The sequence below is a fragment of the Rhinoraja longicauda genome, chromosome 6, assembly GCF_053455715.1.
Source record: "Rhinoraja longicauda isolate Sanriku21f chromosome 6, sRhiLon1.1, whole genome shotgun sequence".
NCBI lineage: Eukaryota > Metazoa > Chordata > Chondrichthyes > Rajiformes > Arhynchobatidae > Rhinoraja > Rhinoraja longicauda.
The window spans coordinates 38974779-38994311 of record NC_135958.1 but is presented as its reverse complement, the minus strand read 5'-3'; the positions used below and the strand labels follow the sequence as shown (position 1 = coordinate 38994311).

At 45.9% G+C, this 19533-nt stretch overlaps 1 protein-coding gene across 3 annotated transcripts; it reads right to left on the bottom strand.

Moving 5' to 3' along the window:
* Positions 1–794: 794 nt before the first annotated feature.
* Positions 795–10793, bottom strand: uraha (urate (5-hydroxyiso-) hydrolase a). 3 transcript variants are annotated; one of them, XM_078401787.1, is made up of 4 exons: positions 10676–10793; positions 4281–4423; positions 2275–2410; positions 795–958 (listed from the first exon to the last, which is right to left on the bottom strand). In XM_078401787.1, exons 1-4 carry the CDS (start codon positions 10724–10726, stop codon positions 869–871), a joined length of 420 nt encoding a protein of 139 aa, XP_078257913.1. In that variant the 5' UTR covers positions 10727–10793; the 3' UTR covers positions 795–868. The 3 variants fall into 3 exon arrangements, with proteins under 3 accessions (XP_078257913.1, XP_078257914.1, XP_078257915.1); XM_078401788.1 differs by having other exon boundaries at positions 4281–4418; positions 10676–10788; XM_078401789.1 differs by lacking the exon at positions 10676–10793 and adding an exon at positions 4876–4896 and having other exon boundaries at positions 4281–4418.
* Positions 10794–19533: the final 8740 nt, after the last annotated feature.

Sequence of the window (19533 nt, the reverse complement as noted above, 5' to 3'; positions counted from 1 at the left end):
GACAGTTTCAAATCCATACAACCAAGTCACTTAAACCTGTGCATCATAATCTTCTGGATCAACGTACCATGGGGGACATTATCAAATGTCTTACTAAAGTCCATGTAGACAACATCCACTGCCCTACCCTCATCAATCATCTTTGTTACCTCCTCAAAAAACCTATATCAAGTTATAATACACTATATGCCGTGGTAGAAAGCTATGTTGGCTGTCCCTAATTAATCAATTTTTTTCCAAATGGGAAGAAATTTTAGTCTGAAGAATTGTCTCCCTGCCACTGAAATGAGGCACACGGCTTATCATTGGATTCTCTCTACTTACCTTCTTAAAAAAAGAAACAACATTAGCTACTCTCCAGTCCTCTGGGACCTTGCATGTGGCTAGAGAAGACGCTATGATCTTTGTCAAGGGTCCCCCATCTCCACTCCTACCTCTCTGTTTCATGTTTAAAAAAAAAATTAAGTCACTCCTATACGGAAGGGAATCCATGTTAAGTTCATACAAGTTGTCTCAGAAATGTAACCTCAAACTCTGACATCCGGTGAATTTTTATACATTCCCAAGGTTTGAACATCATTTTCATGTTTTGGTGCCCAAACTATAACACACTACTTTGGACAAGTTTTTATAAATTGGAAGAAAATGTAGCAAATGTTCCGCATCCTCCCTTTGGTGTAAACAAAAGCCAAGATTTAATTAGTCTATTTGAATCCTGTGTAGGAAAGAACAGCAGATGCTGGTTTAAACCGAAGATAGACACCCTACTCTTCAGTGAGAAAAATCACACAATATTAACGACATACCGAATCTTATTTTATTATAATGTGATACGATGTACAATCCACCTTTGCATTGGTGAGGACACTTAGGATCCTCGGTAGGTAGTATACGAGAAGGGATTCAAGAGAAGAGCAATGTGGTATTTCTGACTTGCGTCTGAAATGTTGAAGACAACCTAAGAAACATGATGAGAGGATTAGTTGTAGAATCCAGTCAAACAAGCTTATTTTGGAGACATTTTCACTGTGCAGAAATTTAAAGAAAAAAATAAATGGAGATTTGAGTAAAGGTAAGTAATTTGCCAACAAACATTTTACATCACCGCACAATTTTGATATCACCTCTTATCAACTTATTTAAAGTGAAATGTTTAAAATCTACCGTAAGCTGAATCCCGATGCAAAAATAAAGACGTTTTGCAAATCTATACACTAAAACTCTCGTTTGTTTGTTTGTTTGTTTGTTCCTGAACTACAGCCAAAACGGTACATGGTAGTGTGACAATTTTAGGCCCAACTTACTCGCCGTCGTCTCTTTGGTGCTAATGGAAGAAGTTTCATTGAAATTGGTGTTATATTTTTTGTTATTCACATTTTAAAGTTTAAATCTATCTCCTAGAAAGGGAGGGAGGGGGGAGGGAGGGAAAGGGAGGATGGAGGGGGGAGAAAGGGAGGGGAGGGAGAGGAGGGAGGGAGGCATAAGGAGGGTTGAGGGGGATGGAGTGGGGGGGAGGGGAAGGGGAGAGGGGAAGAGGAGAGGGGAAGGGATGGGGTAGGGTAGAGGGGAAGGGAGGGGAGGGGAAGGGGGAGGGAGGGGGGAGAGGAAGGGGTGGAAGGAGGAGGTGGAGGGAGGGGGAGTGGAGTGGAGTGGAGGGGGAGGGAGTGGGGGAGAGGGAAGGGGGTGTGGGGGGGCAGAGGGGAGGGGGAGTGGGAGGGGAAGAGGGAAGGGGGAGAGAGTGGAGGGGGGAGGGGAGGGGGGAGTGGGGGAGGATAGGGTGCTGCACCAATGCAGAAGAGGTTTGGGCCCCAACAGGTCCACTTGGTCTAGTAGGAAATAAAAACAAAAAGTGCTGAAAATACTCAGTGAGTCAGACATCAGGTGGACAACATCAACTGAAATGTTAACTTGCTTTCTGTCTTCTCTGGATGTGGTCTGACCTGAATATTTACAGCACTATGTTTGTTTTAATCAAAAAATGTTTATGAAATAAAGTTCTTCAAAACATAAAATTGAGACATTTTGCCTCTGGTGGATAAATGCATTGAAAAATGAAAACATGGTTTCATTACAATTTCTGATTGTGGTCAGTTACATGTTAAATGAAAATCCTGGCAGTGGCTGGCTCATTCATTTTTGAAGAGACGCAAGTCATTGTCTTCCCATGTAAATCTTGCATAATAAATTTGCACTTTTCATTCTGAATTATGTGATTTCAAGAGATGAGTAGAGCAAAATTAAATTTATTAACACAGCAAAATTCACTGTTATTACCTCAATGTATGGGTAGAAACTTGCTGTCTCCAATGATTGCCAATATTTGTCTGTTGCAAATTTCATCTTGTATATCCCAGGAATAAAAGTCTGTGACGTAAGCAAACCCGGGCATCTGCCATCTGAATTAGTAACCCTAGACACACAAATGAAAGAAATTACATTTTAAAATAAATGTTGTAACCATTTTCCCATTTATTATTAATTTCCTTTAATTTGTTTCAATTACATTCTAAAACAAACACGCAGTAGTTGCATAATTCATCCTACCTTAATCCTTTAAACTATATTGGGAAAAATATATGCAGTGTAATGTTCCTTTTTCCGTTTCTCAGCTTTAACATGAGAATATTGTTAAAGAGAGAAGAATTAAACTGGAACAGAAGTGACTTAAATGTTTTTCTTTCAATGTGTCGCTCACATCGGATGTACTATTTTTTTCACAAACCCATTCTGCTTTATGCAAAATGCCTAGTGCAGCGTAGGTTCACGAGGTTAATTCCCGGAATGGCGGGACTGTCGTATGTTGAAAGATTGGAGCGACTAGGCTTGTATACACTGGAATTTAGAAGGATGAGAGGGAATCTTATTGAAACATATAAGATAATTAAAGGGCCTGTCCCACTTAGGCGATTTTTTAGGCGACTGCCGGCGACTGTCAAAGTTGTAGCAGATCGCCAACATTTTCTTTTACCGACGACAATGACCACGACAATGCCGAGTCAGGTCGAGATTACACCGTCTTCGGAAACATCGCGAAATTCCCACACTGTCAATGTTTCTCCGGTGTCCTAATTTTCGCTGAAATCACTGACAAGTCTGTAAGTACTTGAGAGTTTTGAAATATAACATCTTGTATGGGTTTACTTAAAAACCAAGCTTCACGGTAACAAGGCATAAACTGGATTGACTTCCAGTTTACTAATGGCAGTATTAAGAAATGTAATTTTAAAAGTGGTTAAATGGATTTTTGTGTGGAGTGTGGGCATTTTTTGAAAATGTACGGGAGATGCATATCTGGTTTCTGGGTTGCATATCTGGGTTGGGAGCCTACTTTAAATATGATCGCTGATGGTCATAAACATCGCGAAAATTCCCACACTTACCTGACCGTCAAACTGTCGCCTCCAATCTACCTGTCAAATGTGCTGACGGTAAATAAATTGGTTAAACACAAGTATTTTATGGTATCTTGAAATGACTTTACTTATTTTTATATTATGTGCTTCTAAATGCATCTAAGAGAACCTAGCAAACCTGGGGACAGCATGCGACAGCGTCCGCAATAAGCAACAATACCTGGCGACAAGCCAGCTGTCGCCGAGAAATTTCACTCCGGATGATTTCTCAGCGACGCGCCGAGATCCACTACGATTCTTGGAAGACTCCTCACGATCATGCCCGCGACACCCGGCGAACTGTCAGCGACAGCCTAGTCGCCTTAAAATCGCCTAAGTGGGACAGGCCCTTAAGGGATTGGACACGCTAGAGGCAGGAAACATGTTCCCAATGTTGGGGGAGTCCAGAACCAGGGGCCACAGTTTAAGAATAAGGGATAATAAGAATAAGGCCATTTAGAACGGAGATGAGGAAAAACTTTTTCAGAGAGTTATAAATCTGTGGAATTCTCTGCCTCAGAAGGCAGTGGAGGCCAATTCTCTGAATGCATTCAAGAGAGAGTTAGATAGAGCTCTTAAGGATAGCGGAGTCGGGGGGGGGGGGGGGTATGGGGAGAAGGCAGGAACGGGGTACTGATTGAGAATGATCAGCCATGATCACATTAAATGGCGGTGCTGGCTCGAAGGGCTGAATGGCCTCCTCCTGCACCTATTGTCTATTGTCTAAAATGCCAACTCTGCCCAAGACTCTGTCTTTCCCCACAAGCACCAGCAGTCACAATTGTAAATGATACCGTGCATCACACACTGGCGAGTAAAATAACAAGCGCCATGTTTGATGTGAAGGAGGGCTTCACTGGATGAATCTTTCTCTTTGATGTCACTCACCCGTTTGCCATCTCTTTCCACTCCTCGTTGTCCAGCCTGTGGACGCTGACAGGGAGTCGGGCGGCAGGGATACCGCGGGCAGTGTTGAGGGCGTGTGTGGTGAGCGGGCTCAGGGACATGCTGGCCGCCCAGGAGCTGCTACACTGTGTGAAAGAGTTGACCAAAAGTTAACCAAACGTAAAAGTAATTTACTTTTATTCTAAAACCACCTGGAGACCAAGGTGAAGATTCCGCACATTCCTCGGTCGTTTCCCGCTCAGACCTTCTACGGCTGGTGTGGCGAGTCCCGAGTGTGTTTAACCAGGTCAGAAACATCTTCCTGCTTTAATGTAGATTCCCATCAACCGAAATCTCAACAGTTCCCGCATTAAATAAGGACACTGGCTGGCTGGCTGGCTGGCTGGTGGGTGGGTGGGACACCTCGATCTTCCCAAGTCCATGCAGAGTGAAATAAAAATAGTGTAACACCGCTGCCTGATATTTCCCCCTCTCGCAGCTCACTCACTATCACCTTCTGTCACACAGAGGAACGAAACAATTCTCTTGGGAAGGTGTGGACAAGCGACATTTTGGGCCCGGACCCCTTTGGACTGACCTGAAACGTCAATCCATCCCCTCCACAAACACTGAGTTCCTCCCAGACCTTGTGTTTAGCTGACGATTCCAGCACCTGTAGTCTCTCGTGTCTCGCTTTGGACTATGGCTCCCGGGTGGCCGGCATTAATTGCTTGTCTCAAGTCAACCAGAAGGTGGTGCAAGAAAATAACTGCAGATGCTGGTACAAATCGAAGGTATTTATTCACCAAAATGCTGCAGTAACTCAGCAGGTCAGGCAGCATCTACTTGTCATAAGACTCTCTCTAGATGTTATAGTAGTCTATTTATTACTGAAAAATGAGAGGGTGGTTGTATTAGGTGATTGCACGTAAGGTCGTAAGGTGAAAGTGCGTGAGGCACAGAGTCGCTTAAGCCATCTGGAGGACATGACAGCTTCTGGCATACACTACCAATACATGCAACATGGGCACTCTTACCTTTAAAATGCCGCCAAAAGGCCAATTTTTGTGCTGTAAGAAATGAGGAAGAAGCTTGAGGATCTGGTGGAGGAAGAGGAACCAGGAGAAGGGCTGCCAAGCCCACGGGCGCAAGCAGTGGAGGCCAATTCTCTGAATGCATTCAAGAGAGATCTAGATAGAGCTCTTAAGGATAGCGGAGTCAGGGGGTATGGGGAGAAGGCAGGAACAGGGTACTGATTGAGAATGATCAGCCATGATCACATTGAATAGTGGTGCTGGCTCAAGGGCTGAATGTCCTCCTCCTGCACCTATTGTCTATTGTCTATTGAAGCAGCCGGGAAGACGTCTGGCCAGCCGGCAGGAGAAGAAGAGGAGGAGGTGGTGGAAAGGATGGGGTTGAGTGAGCTGGGAGAGGAGCAGTGGGATGAACCCGAGCCGAGGGGCCTGGAGGATCTGCAGGGGCAGAAGCAGCGAGCACTGGAGGGCGTTGGGCCCAGGGAGCCGTGCTCGACGGCCATGGAGGAGGAGGCGGTGGGAGACGAGAATCGGAGTGTCGAGCCCGAAGGGGAGGAGGAAGAGGACCGATTGGCGGCGGAGGCCGTGCAGCATCGAGAGCTGGGCCGGGCGCTGGGAGCCGAGCGAGGCAATAGGCGGAGGACCAGGCCACGGCTCTGCTCGGCGGCCCCAGTCTCGAGGTGTTGAGTGCCGGCCAAGTGGAAACGGACCCTGGCTGACGGAGATGGCGAGCGGGGAGAAGGGCTGGAGGGCCAGCAGGAGCGGCGAGGGGCCGAAGAACTGCAGGAAGCGAGGCGCGGAGCAGGGGCGCCGAGCCTGGAGGAGTGAGGAATGGGGAGAGGTGTCGGGACGCTCGGAGCACCGGGAGGGAGCCGGAGAAGCCGGGTGAAGCCGAGTTGCAGCAAAGTGCGGCCACAACATTGAGCTGCAGTGCATGGCGTGCCCTTCAGTAGACAACAGTACGGCTTAGGGGCCATGACCTCGCCTGCCGTGCAATCATTCTATAGCTTGGAATTCTATCCTGGCATCTATAACCAAACATCACACCTCAAAATGAAGGGTTGCTGTTCAGGACAGGTGTCTTCATCTAGGCAAGTCTTTGGACTTTGAAGTAAATTTCACTTCCTCACCCAAGAGGACCGTGAAGGCTCAGTCAGTTACTATGTTCAAAGCAGGGATCCATATTGGGAATTGTGGAATATTGGATTAGTGCTGGAAAGTGTTGCTGAAGTAAATGATCTGCCATAATCTTATTGAACAATGAAACAGACACAAGTGGTCAAATAACCCGTTCCTGAACCTTTTACTTACATTCTTGGATTCTCTATAAGTTGATGATTTTGGATACATGCCCGATAACATTGGGCCAAATTTGAAGAAGGTACTAAAATCAGAACCACAGTAAATATTCTGAACATCATCTGTCAATATGTTGGTGGAATGAGAAAAAGGTTGTGATAATAGCATAGTGACATCAATTAATAAAAAATATTGTTTGAATTTACAAACTTCAGTGAAGTAAAAGAGCAGAAGGTTTGTCTTCATCATAATCATACTTTATTAGCCAAGTATGTTTTGCAACATACGAGGAATTTCATTTATGGAATAAGAAAACATGCTGGAAGTATTTAGCAGGTCAGACAACAGTGTTAAAAAAGCAATTAAGGTGGAGGAAGAAATGGTAAATAAAATGTGTAGAAAGGAAGTGCAGATGCTGGTTTAAACTGAAGATAGATACAAAAAGCTGGAGTATATCAGCGGGTCATGCAGCATCTCGGGAGAAAAGGAATAGGTGACGTTTCGGGTTAAGGAGGATGTCACGACTGAGAGTCAGGGGAAAGGGAAACAATAGATATATATATACGGCACATAGAACAAATGAATAAAAGATATGCAAAAAGCAACGATGATCAAGGAAAGGTGGAGCCCGCAATGGTCCATTGTTCACTGTGGGGTAGGTGATAACAAGTTATGCAGACAGTGAATCTCAACAGAACAACAGTGAAACTAGTTCGATGATTAGGGTTGGGGAGGGACAGAGAGAGAGAGTGGATTCATACCACTGGGCTGTAAGCTGCCCAAGCGAAATTTGAGGTGCTGTTCCTCCAATTTGCATTTGGCGTCACTCTGACAATGGAGGGGGCCCAGGACAGAAAGGTCAGTGTGGGAATGGGTGTTAAAGTGTTTGGTAAAGGTGAAAGGTGATGACTAAGGGGACTCTGTCCACTGGGGGGAGGGGAAGCAAGAGTGGAGCTGCGGGCTACTGAGGAGACATGTGTGAGGGCCTCATCTATGATGGAAGAAGGGGAACCCCTGTTCCCTGAGAATGAGGACATCTTGGAATGCAAGAGATGGTTTACATTGACAATTGACACAAAATGATGGAGTAACTCAGCGGGTCAGACAGCATCTCTGGAGTAAAGAAATACCTGGTTTCAGGCCGGGACCTTTCTTCAGACTGAGAGTCAGGGGAGAGGGAAACTAGAGGTGTGAAAAGATTCAGAATAGATCAGAGCCAGCACCGATGAACAAAGAGCCCACAATAGTTTATTGTTGGCAGCAAAGGAGGTGATAATGAGGAGATACAAACAGTAAAAGTAGCAGGACACGAGGGTGGGGGAGGGACGGAGAGGGAGGGAAAGCAGGGGTTACTTGAAATTAGAAAAATCAATATATACACCGCAGGGCTGTAAGCTGCCCAAGCGAAATATGAGGTGCTGTTCATCAAATTTACATTTGGCATCACTGACATTGGAGGAGACCCAGGACAGCGAGGTCAGTGTGGGAATGGGAAGGGGAGTTAAAATGTTTGGCAACTAGATCACGTAGGCCAAGGTAGACTGAGTGTAGGCGTTGAGCGAAACGATCGCTGACTCTGCACTTGGTCTCGCCGAGGTCGTGGCCCTTGATTGGAACTGGGAAAAACAGGAAACAAGTTGTTTAATTGCAGAGAGGGTGGGAGGGAGAGATAGGACAAAGGGAATATGGGAGAATGAGACCAGTGTTGGCATGATAGTAAACTGTTGATGAAGCCATCTGAATGATTGTAAAAATGAAGTTAATTAGAGAACGCGCACGGGATAGAGAGAGAAAACAAAGGAACCGGTGAAATCTGTGAAATATTGGTCAAAGCAGTAGGAGATGCCCCTGCAGATTATATCTATGATCAACAATTTCTCTCTCTCATCCATGGGTTCTGGTTCATAACATAACATAACATAAAAAATAGGTGCAGGAGGAGGCTATTCAGCCCTTCGAGCCAGCACCGCCATTCATTGTGATCATGGCTGATCACTCTCAATCAGTACCCCGTTCCTGCCTTCTCCCCATACCCCCTCACTCCGCTATCCTTAAGAGCTCTATCCAGCTCTCTCTTGAAAGCATCCAACGAACTGGCCTCCACTGCCTTCTGAGGCAGAGAATTCCACACCTTCACCACCCTCTGACTGAAAAAGTTCTTCCTCATCTCCGTTCTAACTGGCCTACCCCTTATTCTCAAACTGTGGCCCCTTGTTCTGGACTCCCCCAACATTGGGAACATGTTATCTGCCTCTAATGTGTCCAATCCCCTAATTATCTTATATGTTTCAATAAGATCCCCCCTCATCCTTCTAAATTCCAGTGTATACAAGCCCAATCGCTCCAGCCTTTCAACATACGACAGTCCCGCCATTCCGGGAATTAACCTAGTGAACCTACGCTGCACGCCCTCCATAGCAAGAACATCCTTCCTCAAATTTGGAGACCAAAACTGCACACAGTACTCCAGGTGCGGTCTCACCAGGGCCCGGTACAACTGTAGAAGGACCTCTTTGCTCCTATACTCAACTCCTCTTGTTACGAAGGCCAACATTCCATTGGCTTTCTTCACTGCCTGCTGAACCTGCATGCTTCCTTTCATTGACTGATGCACTAGGACACCCAGATCTCGTTGAACTCCCCCTCCTCCTAACTTGACACCATTCAGATAATAATCTGCCTTTCTATTCTTACTTCCAAAGTGAATAACCTCACACTTATCTACATTAAACTGCATCTGCCATGTATCCGCCCACTCACACAACCTGTCCAAGTCACCCTGCAGCCTTATTGCATCTTCCTCACAATTCACACTACCCCCCAACTTAGTATCATCTGCAAATTTGCTAATGGTACTTTTAATCCCTTCGTCTAAGTCATTAATGTATATCGTAAATAGCTGGGGTCCCAGCACCGAACCTTGCGGTACCCCACTGGTCACTGCCTGCCATTCCAAAAGGGACCCATTTATCCCCACTCTTTGCTTTCTGTCTGTCAACCAATTTTCTATCCATGTCAGTACCCTACCCCCAATACCATGTGCCCTAATTTTGCCCACTAATCTCCTATGTGGGACCTTGTCGAAGGCTTTCTGAAAGTCGAGGTACACCACATCCACTGACTCTCCCTTGTCAATTTTCCTAGTTACATCCTCAAAAAATTCCAGTAGATTTGTCAAGCATGATTTCCCCTGAGCTGAGGATGTTTGCACCTTGTGCCAACTCTCTCACATTCATCCCCCATCATGTTGCCAACTTCCTCACTCCCAAATACGGGACAAGGTGACGTCACCACCCCGCGCCCCACGTGACCTCACCCAGCCAGCGGCCACATGCTCCCGCTCCACGAATGGCAGCCGCCCGGGCCGGGAGGCGGGTTGCTACGCAACTTCCGTCAGGCGGCGCCCAGACCTGCATTGTCCGGGACTACAGCGGCCCCCAGGCTACAGTGACCGCGCCCACAGTGTCCGGGCCTACAGTGTCCGGGCCTACAGTGTCCGGGCCCACAGTGTCCGGGCCCACAGTGTCCGGGCCCACAGTGTCCGGGCCTACATCGCCGTCCGGGCCTAATACAGGACAAGGGCAATCCTAACCCCCCACATCTGTCAATGTGGCTCAACTAACTTCCTTTGGGCCTGCAGGTTTATTGAAACACCAGGCATTGCTGCCCATGGCTGCCCTGAAAGTAGAACCGACCAGGAGTGGTAACTAGACTGCACGTGGCAGATCCTGGGACTCCACCACTGGACCATCCTGATGGTCTTTGACAGCGTAAGAAAATTCAAACCATATGTAGGAAGGAACTGCAGATGCCGGTTTAAACTGAAGTTAAACACAAAAAACTGGAGTAACTCAGCGGGTCAGACAGCATCTCTGGAGAAAAGGAATAGGTGATGTTTCGGGTCGAGACTCTTCTTCAGACTGGCCTGACAGCTGAGTTACTCCAGCTTTTTGTGTTTATCTTCGAAATTCAAACCATTGCAAGTGATGAAATCTTCCACAAGATTCAGTTGCAAATCGACCATTACAGACCACACTTGCACTTCTGTGAGCCTAACCACCTTACCTTTCTTGGGACCAGGTGATCTTGAATGTGTTGAAGTCGTGGTGCAGTCATTTAAATACACGTCCCTCTGAGACATGTACAGTGACTGGTTATCAGTGGTTGTAATCCTAAACTATCGGAACAACTCTGAATTTTAATCTTATGTCCCTTTTGAAGGCCAAAGTGTTTGCTTTTTTCACAATGACAGCTACTGTCAATACCCATGACCTTGTCCCTTCTGAATCTATCGGTGAGCTATGATCGCATTTGCAGAAAAAGTTAAACCTAGTTAATATTTTATTTGCGTGGTGGAATGAGAACAAAAAATGGACAGATGTGTTGTTATACAGCGTGCTTTTATCAACAATAAGAAATATTGTTTTATTGTGGAAGGTTTTGGTGAAGTGAAGAGGTGAAAAGGGTTTATCGAATAAGAGAATATGCTGGAAATGTTTAGCAGGCCAAGCAGCACCAGTGTAAAGAGAAACAGAGTTAACGTTTGAGATTGAGGACCCTGATTGGAACTGGGGAAGAGGAAATAAGGCAACATGGAACTGATCCAACATGGGATTGAAGGTCATCTCGATCCTTTGACATATATTGCCTTTCATCATTCTTTCTCCCATGATATCTCTCTTAGTTTAAATTCCCGTGTGTCCCTAATGTTTAACTTTTAGTTAATGTTACCTGGACCCAATACTCAACTCACAACCTGCTTCTGTTTTCATCAAATCCAGACATTAAAATGCTGGAGTAACTCAGCGGGACAGGCAGCATCTCTGGAGAGAAGGAATGGGTGACGTTTTGGGTCGAGATCCTTCTTTAGACTGAGCTCAGTCTGAACAAGGGTCTCGACCTGACAAGTCACCCATTCCTTCTGAGATGCTGCCTGTCCTGCTGAGTTGCTCCAGCATTTAGTGCCTAACTCCTCTTTTCATCAGGTGAGGTGGATCTTTGACTTTCAGAAATTCATCTCCACATTACCAAAAGTTGAGACTGTTTCCACGCATAACAGCAATTTTGATGGAAAAGAGTTTTGACTCTGATCAATGATGCTGCGAAACTGATGCTGAACTTAGATTTAAATGGAAAGTGACTTCCGTAGCATTAATACTGCATGAAATGGGAATACAGGGACTTTCAGAATTTAGTGTTTTCTGTTCACTTTACCATACCTTCAGGAAGCATTTCATTTGGTTCTGTTAATAAACGGAGCTTGTGGCAGAACGACTGCTTTCTCAGTGCAGTTTAAGCCACTTAACATCCAGGAATTTACTGTAGAAACTGGTTGTATAAAATAAGCAATGTTGCATTAGTGGGACTTTTCCATTAGCAGCTTCCCCTTTACCTTTCCTGTACTTTCCCCAGCACGGTGACTCACAGTTAGGAGACTGTAAATGACTATAACAACTCACAATTGATTCACATCTTTAACATAGGAAGATATATTGGAAACTACTGAACTACTATATACCTCAATAGTCACCCTCGGACTATCCTTGTTCGGACTTTGCTGGCTTTACCTTGCACTAAAGTTATTCCCTTAACATGTGTCTATACACTGTAAATGGGTCGATTGTAATCATGTATTGTCTTTCTGCTGACTGCATAGCACGCAACAAAAGCTTTTCACTGTACCTCAGTACAAGTGACAATAAACTAAACTGAACCTGCTTAGTACAAGGGGAAAACATGGAGCGGTGCCCAAAGACACCATTGCCCGGGTGAGTCCTGAGGGGGCATAAGGAAAGGAGCAAATTGAAGGGGCAAAGTAGTTCTGGGAGTGAATTTCACGAGAGTGGATTGCAGACAGCCTGAAGTTGGGGTGCACCATTATATAAATCACATCACTCTACTTCTCTATTACGCATATTAGAATGCTTTCCACTGCCTGCCTGATTTAATGAAAGCAAATTAGCATGCAATGCAAACAGATCATTTAGTTGTAAAAGGACTTTCAGTAAGGAATCAATTTCACATGGAATAAGGAAAATATTTTAACTTGGGATTCCTTTGGACTTTTGGATTCATTACAAACTTTTTTCCTGCATGCCAAATACCTATATGTAACTTTCCTGTGGAAATAAAGATATATTTCCCATCATTTAACATAAGCTCAGCTGTGATGTCACAGAATGCTTAATGTAAAGTGTAGGAAGGAACTGCAGATGCTGGTTTAAACCGAAGAGAGACACAAAATGCTGGAATAACTCAGCGGGTCAGGCAGCATCTCTGGAGAAAAGGAATGGGTGCCATTTCGGGTCCAAACTGAGAGTCAGGGGGAGAGGGAGACATAGAGATTTTCGGGCAAAACAACACTAGCTAATCATTCTGTAGCATTTTACATTCATGCACCTACCTCAGGTAGAAAGTGCTAGTCATTTGTTTACACAATACATGCAGCTTTTAAGAACAATATTAACTTAAACATAGGAGAGCTGGATACCTTTTCTCATCTGGACTTACTTTGGAGAGATCAAATATTGGAAAACAATATGGTTACCTTCTCTCCATTAATCTGTTTTATGAGTCATGAGATATGTAGTTTAAATTGTGGTTTCTTTGAATAAATAAGCCATTGGGCAAGAAAGGTATTTGTAAATGTAGCTGCCAACACAGTGCTTCCATCACAGCTACAGGTTGTCTTGTCACGTGTCATGGTTATTTCAATCGGTGACATTTCGGGTCGAGACCTGAAGAAGGGTCTCGAACCAAAACGTCACCTATTCCTTTTCCCCAGAGATGCTGTCTGACCCACTGAGTTACTCCAGCTTTTCGTGTCTATGGTTTAAACCAGAACCTGCAGTTCCTTCCTACACATGGTTATTTCAATGTTCTGCCATGTAACTCTATATTTTCCAATAAGGAGCATGTTTCACATGCTGCAGCTTGTTCCAACAGGCTGATGTCTGGTTGGAAACTCCAGACTCTTGCACCACTGCTGCAATCTCTGCTGTTACACAATGGAAACAGGTTCTAGAGGGTGTTGATAGGAAGTTTAATTTTGTTTAGAGATACAGCGCGTAAACAGGCTCTTACGGTCCACTGGGTCCGCGCCGACCAGCGATCCTCGCACATTAACACTATCCTATACCCACTAGGGACAATTTTCACATTTACCAAGCCAATTAACCTACAAACCTGCACGTCTTTGGAGCGTGGGAGGAAACCGAAGATCTCAGAGAAAACCCACGCAGATCACGGGGAGAACGTACAAACTCCGTCCAGACAGCACCCGTAGTCGGGATCGAACCCGGGTCTCCGGCGCTGCATTCGCTGTAAGGCAGCAACTCTACCGCTGCGCCACCGTGCCGCCCCGGGATGCAAACATGCAGGCTTGCTGACTCTTACACACCAGGTTGTGAGAAACCGCACAAGTAGCTATTCCACGCTGTAGTGCCTCATTCAGAAACGTTTTACGTAACCAGACCTGGATTCGGATGTTATAGACAATAGACAATAGACAATAGGTGCAGGAGGAGGCCATTCGGCCCTTCGGCCCTTCGAGCCAGCACCACCATTCAATGTGATCATGGCTGACCATTCTCAATCAGTACCCCGTTCCTGCCTTCTCCCCATACCCCCTGACTCCGCTATCCTTAAGAGCTCTATCTAGCTCTCTCTTGAATGCATTCAGAGAATTGGCCTCCACTGCCTTCTGAGGCAGAGAATTGCACAGATTCACAACACTCTGACTGAAAAAGTTTTTCCTCATCTCAGTTCTAAATGGCCTACCCCTTATTCTTAAACTGTGGCCCCTTGTTCTGGACTCCCCCAACATTGGGAACATGTTTCCTGCCTCTAACGTGTCCAACCCCTTAATAATCTTAAAGATCCCCTCTCATCCTTCTAAATTCCAGTGTATACAAGCCTAGTCGCTCCAGTCTTTCAACATATGACAGTCCCGCCATTCCGGGAATTAACCTAGTGAACCTACGCTGCAGCAGATTGTTTTACGTACAAGGTTCCAGCATCTTCACTTTCTCTTCTGTATATGTTTTTTTACCAAGACGGAGCACATATTTTAATGTAGACGTCGGTGGAGATGTAGAAGATGGCGGCGCGCACGGACGCAGCGGCTCACAGCTCTCCCTTTAGGTGCTTTTTATGTGTGTTATCTATGTTATGTCTGTTAGTCAATTTTAGTCATGCAAATCAGGCAAATCCTACTTACAACCGCAAGGATCTTCTGATCATAGCATTCCAGTGCAATCGGGACCTTACGAGCGAATTGCTACACCCACGAAATATACCGGAAGAGATAGCCAGGACACCGGGCTCTCCGTGGATAGTTGTCGGCGCGAACAGGCGTCGCAGGCGGAGGAGAAACAGGAAGCAAAAGCGAGGACGCCGGTCCGGTATACTTGCCAAGCTAAAGAGTCAGCCACACAAACCACCGCTACCCAGCATGTTTCTCACCAACGCCAGATCCATCATCAACAAAATGGACGAACTAAAACTACAGATATCAGCAAACAAACTCGTGGAGGACTGTTGCATTCTCTTAGTAACAGAGACATGGCTTCATCCACTTATCCCAGACGGAGCCATTGAGCTAGCCGGGCGTACAGCGTTTCGCTGGGACAGAAACATCGACTCCGGTAAGAGCAAGGGGTGGGGGGGTTATGCATTTACGTGCACAACAACTGGTGCACTAACATCCAAATCATGGATAGGCATTGTTCTCCTAATCTGGAGTTCCTAACAGTTAAATGCAGGCCTTTTTACCTTCCTCGTGAATTTACAGGGGTTATAGTAACAGCAGTCTACATCCCACCGAATGCTAACGCTAGCACAGCTTTAGGCTACCTGCTCGGTGCAATAAACTCACAACAGAGCACATATCCAGAAGCAGCCCACATCATAGCCGGGGACTTCAATCATGCAAACCTAAAGTCAGTTCTCCCGAAACTTGAACAACACATAAGATGTGCTACCAGGGGGAAAAACACACTAGACAAGGTTTATTCAAATATTAAGAAGGGTTTCAGGTCAGCACCACTACCACACCTGGGGCAGTCAGATCACCTGTCCATATTCTTAACTCCAGCATACACCCCACTCAGGAGGAAAGCTCCAGTCACCATAAAGACTGTTAAGACATGGCCTGAAGGAGCTTCCTCGCAGCTGCAGGATTGCTTCGAAAGGACCAACTGGGATATTTTTGAGGATCAGGACTTGGAGGAGTATACATCAGCTGTACTCTGCTACATCCAAAACTGTGTTGACAATGTCACCGTCGACAAACGTATCCGGTTGTATCCCAATCAGAAGCCCTGGATGACAAAGGATGTCAGGTCTCTCCTCAAGGACCGTAACACCGCCTTCAGGTCTAGTGATAGAGCTCTATACAGTGCTGCTAGAACCAACCTGAAGAGAGGCATCAAGGATGCCAAAGCGTCCTACAAGAGGAAGATTGAGGACCACTTTACCAACAATGACCCACGGCGGGTATGGCAAGGCATCCAGCACATCACCAACTACAAGACCAGCAACCGCACGACTGCCGACGGCGACGCCTCGCTGGCAGAGGAACTTAACTGTTTCTTTGCTCGTTTCGAGGTGAAAGCTGCAGTGGCAGACATAACACCCTCTCCAGCACCTGACAGCAACACCTTCACTGTGCAGGAGTATGATGTTAAGCGCGTGCTCAGAGCAGTGAATCCCAGGAAAGCTGCAGGCCCCGATGGTGTGACGGGCAGAGTGCTGAGGGAATGTGCAGACCAATTATCTGAGGTCTTCACAAAAATCTTCAACCTGTCCCTTTTAAAATCCACCATCCCTCCCTGCCTGAAGTCCGCCACAATCATCCCACTGCCGAAAAAGTCTGTCATCAGCGGCCTTAACGACTACCATCCGGTAGCACTCACACCGGTCATCACAAAGTGCTTCGAGAGACTGGTCCTGCAGCACATCAAAGCCAGCCTCCCACCCACCTTCGACCCATACCAGTTTGCCTACAGAGCAAATAGGTCTACAGGGGATGCCATCGACACTGCTCTTCACACTGCACTGACCCACCTTGAACACCAGGGGAGCTATGTGAGGATGCTATTCCTCGACTTCAGCTCTGCCTTTAACACGGTCATCCCGAGCAGACTGGTCACCAAACTTTCTGACCTTGGATTTTCCCAAACCATCTGCCAATGGATCAAGGACTTCCTGATCAACCGCCCCCAGACCGTCAAAATAGGCCCTCACCTCTCCTCCACCATTACACTGAGCACCGGCTCACCACAGGCCTGTGTGTTGAGCCCCATCCTGCGCCCCCACCCATCCCACCAACACCATCATCAAGTTCGCGGATGACACGACTGTGGTTGGACTCATCTCAGGAGGAGATGAGACAGCCTACAGGGATGAAATCCAAAGGCTGGCAGCATGGTGTTCAGTGAACAATCTTGTCCTGAACTCCTCCAAAACAAAGGAACTTATAATTGACTTCAGGAAAACCAGTGTAGAATACGACCCACTCTACATCAATGGGGTCTGTGTGGAAAGGGTACCCGCTTTCAGGTTCCTGGGTACGCACATCGCAGAGGATCTTACCTGGTCTACCAACACCATCACCACAGTGAAGAAGGCACAGCAGAGACTCCACTTCCTGAGGATCCTCAGGAAAACCAACCTGCAGGAGAAGCTCATGATGTCCATCTATCGCTGCTCCATCGAGAGTGTGCTGGCATACTGTATAACCACATGGTATGCCAGCTGCTCAGAAAAGGACAGGAAGGCCCTTCAGAGGGTCATCACTACGGCCCAGAAGATCATCGGCTGCTCACTGCCCTCCCTGGAGCACCTGTTCAGCCTACGCTGCCTCAGTAGAGCAGGCAAAATAATAAAAGATCCATCCCACCCCGGCCACCGTCTGTTTGTTCATCTGCCCTCTGGTCGACGTTTCAGGTCGATCAAATCCCGAACAAACAGGCTTAAGAACAGTTTTTACCCCAGGGCCATACGAGAACTGAACACTACCTTCTGCACTAGGCAACACTGTTAAAAAATCTTTTGTACTTAATATAATTGTATTTATTTGTATTTGCATTTATTGCATATATGTTTTTACGCACCGTCAGGATTGGCTATTTTTTAATTTCGTTGTACTCGTTGCAATGACAATAAATGAATATTATTATTATTATTATTATTATAACGTAGGTCAAAGACACACCCATCAGTAGAATATTCTTGACAGAAATCTTAAATGTTACCATGAGATATTGTGGTTCCTGTAGCAAATCTCCACTGCTTCACTGCACTACCTAGTCCATCCACCAAGTGATACTGTGTATTAACAGACAACATTGCTCGGGTTAACGTACACTGTTCCCGTAGCAAAAGCATGAACCAAAACAGGAACAAATTTACCGTAACATATTTTCATTTGATTAAGTAAGTTGGGAACATGTGGAATCACTGCATTTATGAATCGAACTATAGAATCCGAAAGCTGAGATGTTATTCCTAGATTTTTATCTTCGAATCATAATAATAATAATAATAATAATAATATTCATTTATTGTCATTGCAACGAGTACAACAAAATTAAAAAATAGCCAATCCTGACGGTGCGTACAAACATATATGCAATAAATGCAAAAACAAATAAATACATAAATACAATTAAATACAATTATATTAAGTACAAGATTTTTTTAACGGTGTTGCCTAGTGCAAAGGTAGTGTTCAGTTCTTGTATGGCCCTGGGGTAAAAACTGTTCTTAAGTCTGTTTGTTCGGGATTTGATCGACCTGAAACGTCGACCAGAGGGCAGATGAACAAACAGACGGTGGCCGGGGTGGGATGGATCTTTTATTATTTTGCCTGCTCTACTGAGGCAGCGTAGGCTGAACAGGTGCTCCAGGGAGGGCAGTGAGCAGCCGATGATCTTCTGGGCCGTCGTGATGACCCTCTGAAGGGCCTTCCTGTCCTTTTCTGAGCAGCTGGCATACCATGTGGTTATACAGTATGCCAGCACACTCTCGATGGAGCAGCGATAGAAGGACAACATGAGCTTCTCCTGCAGGTTGGTTTTCCTGAGGATCCTCAGGAAGTGGAGTCTCTGCTGTGCCTTCTTTACTGTGGTGATGGTGTTGGTAGACCAGGTAAGATCCTCTGCGATGTGCGTACCCAGGAACCTGAAAGCTGGTACCCTTTCCACACAGACCCCATTGATGTAGAGTGGGTCGTAATCTACACTGGTTTTTCTAAAGTCAATTATAAGTTCCTTTGTTTTGGAGGAGTTCAGGACCAGATTGTTCACTGAACACCATGCTGCCAGCCTTTGGATTTCATCCCTATAGGCTGTCTCATCTCCTTCTGAGATGAGTCCAACCACAGTCGTGTCATCCGCGAACTTGATGATTGTGTTGGTGGGATGGGTGGGGGCGCAGTCGTGAGTGTAGAGGGAGTAAAGGATGGGGCTCAACACACAGCCCTGTGGTGAGCCAGTGCTCAGTGTAATGGTGGAGGAGAGGTGAGGGCCTATTTTGACGGTCTGGGGGCGGTTGGTCAGGAAGTCCTTGATCCATTGGCAGATGGTTTGGGAAAATCCAAGGTCGGAAAATGTATTTAATTTACCCTGTCATATTTTGCTTTTGAAAAAGATTTCTGTAGCTTATCACATCTTAAGGCAGTGATAGATAGATTCTTGATCAGTACGGGTGTCAGGGGTTATGGGGAGACGGCAGGAGAATGGGGTTAGGAGGGAGAGATAGATCAGCCTTGTTTGAATGACGGAGTAGACTTGATGGGCCGAATGGCCTTATTTCTGCTCCTATCATTTATGAATTTATGAATCGTCTGGTCTACAGTCATGATCATGGCCTTGCGGGTCGCAGAATCTCAAGTGCATGCCAGTAAATGTGACGTGGGCTTT

Bases quoted from the DNA above. Each gene is read 5' to 3' on its own strand.
- uraha (XM_078401787.1), bottom strand. From the start codon at position 10,726: ATGACTGCACCACGACTTCAACACATTCAAGATCACCTGGTCCCAAGA. The intron at 4,424-10,675 runs GTAAGGTGGTTA...TCTTTCACACAG, and splicing joins ATCACCTGGTCCCAAGAAAG to TGTAGCAGCTCCTGGGCGGC. The intron at 959-2,274 runs GTAATAACAGTG...CATGTTTCTTAG, and splicing joins GTTTCTACCCATACATTGAG to GTTGTCTTCAACATTTCAGA.